Genomic DNA, 5,853 nt, shown 5'->3' on the forward strand with positions numbered 1-5,853 from the left:
ACCAGCCCTTGCTCTCACCACTGACAGTTCTGCGGTATCTTCTGTGCCCTGGAAAACACCTCCAACCAGCTTCCTGTCCTCTGCCCAGCCTCCCAGGGCTCATCCCATCCATTATTCACAGCACAAAATGGATTTTTAATTTGAGAAATGAAATGACTCTCCCAGGTGGCTGGGGTGGTAGGGAGGGGGTGGGGAAGGTTGGAGCCACAGGCAGCCACCATGGTGCTGACTCAGGCTGTTATTGGAAATCTGGGTGCCCACAGCAGACCTGGGGACTCCAAAGGTCCACATACCCCACTGCCCAGCCTGTGCCTTCATTCCACCCTATTGCTATGTGCTCTGTTGCTATGACCAACGCAAGTGAGTGGGTACCCGTCAGAGGGCTCTGCCCCTGGCCAGGCAAGGGGCTAAGGAGGGCTGGTGCTACACTTACTTCAGATTCTTGGACCTGGAGAGCAGCCTTGGGGTCCCTGGCCTACATCCGGGGCTTAGACCTTCATGCGAGGGCCCAGAAATCAATCTGGGGACGCTAACCTCATACCAGAATACAGTCCTGTATCGGGTCCCCAAACTTCCATCCGGGGCCCATAACTCCATCAGGGGCTCCAGACTACATCCAGGTCCCAGACCTTCAAGCCGGGCACAGAAGCACATCCTGGGACCCAGATCTCAAACCATAATCCAATCCTGTATCGGGGGGCCAGATCTCCAATCCAGTTCCAGACCTTCATCTGGGGCCCAGACCTCTATCCCAGGACCCAGACCTCCCTCCAGGGCCAAGCCCTCCAACCGTGGCCGAGACTTCCATCCCAGTTGCCAGACCTCCATCCAGTGCCCAAATCTCCATCTGGGGTTTAGACCTACGTCCGGGTCACAGACCTTCATGCCAGGGCTCTGAAGTCCATCCTGGGGCCCAGATCTCAAACCCATCATCCAGTCCTGTATCAGGGGCCCAGACCTCCATCCCAGGCTCAGACCTACAACCAGGTCCCAGACCTTCATGTCAAGTCCCAGAAGTCAAACCTGGAGCCCTGACTTCGGGCCCTGAATCCAGTCCTGTATCAGGGGCTCAGACCTCCATCCCAGGCTCAGACCTACAACCAGGTCCCAGACCTTCATGTCAAGTCCCAGAAGTCAAACCTGGAGCCCTGACTTCGGACCCTGAATCCAGTCCTGTATTGGGGGCCTAGACCTCTATCCATGGTCAAGACCTCCATCCCAAAAACGAGACCTCCCTCCAGGCAAAACCATCCAGCCTGAGCCCAGACCTCCATCCCAGGACCCAGACCTCCATCCAGGGATCAGACCTACATCCGGGGCTTAGACCTTTATGCGAGGGCCGAGAACTCGATCTGGGACCCTATGCTCAAAACCAGAATCCAATCCTGTATCGGGGGCCCAGACCTCCATCCAGGGTCCATAACTCCATCAGGGGCTCAGGCCTACATCCAAGTCCCTGACCTTCAGGCCGGGCACAGAAATACATCCTGGGACCCAGACCTCAAACCCATAATCCAATCCTGTATCGGGGGCCCAGACCTCCAATCCAGTCCCAGACCTTCATCTGGGGCCCAGACCTCCATCCCAAGACCCAGACCTCCCTCCAGGGCCCAGCCCTCCAACCTGGGCCCAGATTTCTGTCCCGCTTGCCAGACCTCCATCCAGGGCTTAGACGAGCCGTGGGCAAACTACGGCCCGTTTGAAATGAATAAAACTATTGAAAAAAAAGACCGTACCCTTTTATGTAATGATGTTTACTTTGAATTTATATTAGTTCACACAAACACTCCATCCATGCTTTTGTTCCGGCCCTCCGGTCCAGTTTAAGAACCCATTGTGGCCCTCGAGTCAAAAAGTTTGCCCACCCCTGGCTTAGACCTACATCGGGGTCCCAGACCTTCATGCCAGGGCCCTGAAGTCCATCTTGGATCCCAGAAGTTGAACCCATCATCCAGTCCTGTATCGGGGACCCAGACCACCATCTATGGTCTAGACATCCATTCCATTACCCTGAGGTTTAACCCACGACCCAGACCTCCCTCCAAGACACAGCCTTCCATCCAGAGCCCAGACCTCCATCTCAGGACCCAGACCTACATCTGGGTCCCAGACATTCATGCCAGGGCCCACAACTCCATCCAGGATCCTGACCTAGAACCCAGAATCCAATCCTGTATCGGGGGCCTAGACCTCCATCCATGGTCCAGACCTCCATTCCATGATGCAGAGGTCCAGCCTACGACCCAGACCTCCACCCGGAGCCCAGATATCCATCCCCCTACCCAGCCCTCCCTCCAGGACACAGCCTTCCATCCCAGGCCCAGAACTCAATCCCAGGACCCTAACCTCAAACCCAGAATCCATTCCTGTATTGGGTGCCCGGAACTCCATCCGGGGCCCAGATCTCCAATGGGGTTCAGACCTATATCCGGTCTGAGACTTTCATTCCAGGGCCCAGAAGTCCATCTTGGAGCCCAGACCTGGAATCCACAATCCAGTCCTATATCAGGGGCCCAGACCTCCATCTGAGTCCCAGACCTTCATGCCAGGGCCCAGAAGTCCATCCTGGAGCCAGACCTTGAACCCAGAATCTAGTCCTATATCAGAGGCCCAGACCTCCATCCACGGTCCAAACCTCCATTCCATGACACTGAGGTCCAGCCTATGACCCAGACCTCCCTCCAGGATACAGCCATTCATCCAGGGCCCAGAATTGCATCCCAGGACCCAGACCTCCATCTGGGGCTCGGACTTCCAACCTGGATCTTGGCCCTGGAGGGAGATCTGGGTCCTTTTCTCCCCAAACTTCTTGGACCTCACTGTGCTGGGTTTAAGAGTCTTCCCTCTACAGACCCCTAGCTGAGCCACTGTGCTAGGTCTCAGTGCATTAGGATGCCTACTCCATACTGGACAACAGCTCCTACCTCCCCACTGGGCTCTGGATCCCGTGCCTCCTCCTCAGCTCTCATGATAGAATTCACATATCTAACATGGCCCATAAGGCAGTGGCCTCTTCCCCATCCTTCTCTGTCCACTCCCTACCTCTCTCTCCTCTGGTCATCTCCTTCTGGTCACCGTTATCTAATTTCATTTCTCAGAATGTATCTGGCTCTCACATAGCTCAGTGGCTTAGCACTTGCTGTTCCAACTACCTGGAACACTCTTATCCCATCACCTCTTCTGTTGGCCAATTGCCACTCATCCTTCTTGGGATGTCAGCCTCACTGTATGGTCCGATGAAGCCTCTGTAGGCTGCAAACTTGCCCTTCCTGGACCCCTACCACTTCCTGCATCTTAATGAGCTGTGTAGCCCAGAGCCTGGCACAGGCAAAGTATCGGATAGACATGGATTGATCTCACACAGCCCGGGTCGGCTTATGGAGCTCCTGTGTGAAGTATCCCCCAGGGCCAGGCCTTGCACCAGGTGCAGCAACCCACCTACACACACCTCCCCTTGGCCCTGGGGTCCATCAGAGGACAAGAGGGGGCCATTCCTCCCCTCTCCTGCTCCCTGACAGTTTCACTCTCCTACCCTATGGTGGATTCCATCCCTTTGAGTACACATTCCTCTGAAGTCACCCACTAACCTCTAGGTCAGGTTTTTATTTCATACAAGAAATACATAAACACAATCTTATTCAAAAAGATTTAAACTACAAAGGTATGTAGAGGGCAGATGCGAAGGCCCTCCACACATGTCCCCCTCCAGACCTTCCCAAGGTTAGTTGAGATAAACTCTGTGACCACTTCAGGTGAGCATCTGGGACCTTGCAGGCATCTCTTTTTTATAAATAAATAAATAAATACATAAATACATAAATACATAATACATACAGTTTAGTGCCTCGTGCCCACAGGCTTAAACCAGCATTTCCCACACAGAAGTCCTCAGCATCACTGTCCCTAACTAAGGGACACAGGTCTTGATCACACCTGTCTGGTCTCCAAATCCTGAAGCCTTAGCTAGTATTCTGTCTCTCACCTCCCTCTGGCCACCTCTCCATTCCCTGGAGGCTGTGCCCAGGTGAGGGCCATGGCTCTTGAGTCTGCCCTCTGACCCCAGATTGCACCTGTATCCACCTGCACCAGAAGCTCTCCACCTGTGCCCACCTGCACCAGAAGCTCCCTCCACCTGTGCCCACCTGTGTCCACCAGCACCAGAAGCTCTTCACCTGTGCCCACCTGCACCAGAAGCTCTCCACCTGTGCCCACCTACACCAGAAGCTCCCTCCACCTGTGCCCACCTGCACCAGAAGCTCTCCACCTGTGCCCACCTGCACCAGAAGCTCTCCACCTGTGCCCACCTGCACCAGAAGCTCTCCACCTGTGCCCACCTGCACCAGAAGCTCTCCACCTGTGCCCACCTGCACCAGAAGCTCTCCACCTGTGCCCACCTGCACCAGAAGCTCTCCACCTGTGCCCACCTGCACCAGAAGCTCTCCACCTGTGCCCACCTGCACCAGAAGCTCTCCACCTGTGCCCACCTGCACCAGAAGCTCTCCACCTGTGCCCACCTGCACCAGAAGCTCCCTCCACCTGTGCCCACCTGCACCAGAAGCTCTCCACCTGTGCCCATCTGCACCAGAAGCTCCCTCCACCTGTGCCCACCTGCACCAGAAGCTCTCCACCTGTGCCCATCTGCACCAGAAGCTCCCTCCACCTGTGCCCACCTGCACCAGAAGCTCTCCACCTGTGCCCATCTGCACCAGAAGCTCCCTCCACCTGTGCCCACCTGCACCAGAAGCTCTCCACCTGTGCCCACCTGCACCAGAAGCTCCCTCCACCTGTGCCCACCTGCACCAGAAGCTCGCTGCACTCCAGCTCATCATTCACTTACTCTCCTCTTTCTCCTTCAGTATATGAGGACCAAGTCCTGACCTGTCAGCCTTAGAAAGGCTTCTCGCTTCCTCCCCTTCCTCCCTCCATCCTCTTTGAGTTCTAGCCCTTAGTCCTCTCATCCTTACTGGAGGAAGGAGGTCTCCTCCTCTTGCCCCCTGGGTATTGCTGCATCCTGCCCATTCCTGCCCCACACCCTCTGTGACCCCTCCTCATGGCTTCCGAGGTCTCCTCTGTCTGGCTGTAGACCCTTTTCCAGCCACCTGACTTACTCTCCTGAATGTCCCTCCTCTTCACAGGGATTGTATCCTTGCCTCTGTGCCTTTGTTCAAGCCCTCAGCCCCTTTTGCCTAAATGCCTCATTCCCATCCTTCCTGCCCTCCTTAGGTCCGTCAAGCTTCCAGAAGCCTGTTTAGGGCCTCTCCCTTCAGGGAGACATGTGCACCCCTATGGGCTGGATGGAGCAGGCCCCACTCCCATGTGAACCGGCTTCCCACAGCATGGGCAGAACCCCCACAATGACATGCGTGGGGCACCTCCTCAGTGCCATGTTCTGTGCCAAGCTCTCTACCTGTTTCACCACATTGAGTCTCCCAGTAACATCTTCCCCCTGAGGGGGCCTTGTTGTTGCCCAATTTACACAGGAGGAAACTGAGGTCCAGAGAAGGAAAGAAAGTTGCCCAAGTTCACCCTGCTCACTAGCACTGAAGCTGAGATTTGATCCCATGTCTGTTGCACTTAGGGTCTCAGGGACATGCACACTATGAGCTGGGAGCTGAAAGGACAGGCCTGCAGGGGGACAGGCAGGGCACTCAGAACCCAAGTGAGGCCAGCTATGACCTCAGCCCAGGAGTTGTATTGGGGATTATGAATCTGGGGGGAGGGAAGGCACGCAGGTGCCAAGGCTGGCTTTGCCCAGAGACCTCAGAGGGAATCCCAGGGCCTACACTTGGGTCTTGCTCCATTCCAGATGTCTCTGCCTCCAAGGACCCTGCCTGGATCCTCTGTCTGAAATGC

The 5,853-nt window shown here is 55.6% G+C and overlaps 1 protein-coding gene across 1 annotated transcript; it reads left to right on the plus strand.

Moving 5' to 3' along the window:
- Positions 1–347: 347 nt before the first annotated feature.
- LOC132238825 (putative keratin-associated protein 4-16) lies at positions 348–4,877 on the plus strand. The gene is made up of 3 exons (XM_059704869.1): positions 348–360; positions 4,064–4,206; positions 4,254–4,877. Exons 1-3 carry the CDS (start codon positions 348–350, stop codon positions 4,875–4,877), a joined length of 780 nt encoding a protein of 259 aa, XP_059560852.1.
- The last annotated feature ends 976 nt before the right edge of the window (positions 4,878–5,853 follow it).

This window comes from Myotis daubentonii, chromosome 7, assembly GCF_963259705.1.
Source record: "Myotis daubentonii chromosome 7, mMyoDau2.1, whole genome shotgun sequence".
NCBI lineage: Eukaryota > Metazoa > Chordata > Mammalia > Chiroptera > Vespertilionidae > Myotis > Myotis daubentonii.

What these genes read in the sequence shown, in the direction of transcription:
- LOC132238825 (XM_059704869.1), top strand. An exon ending in ACCAGAAGCTCTCCACCTGT is followed by an intron (nt 4,207 to 4,253) that starts GCCCACCTACAC and finishes CACCTGCACCAG; the next exon opens with AAGCTCTCCACCTGTGCCCA.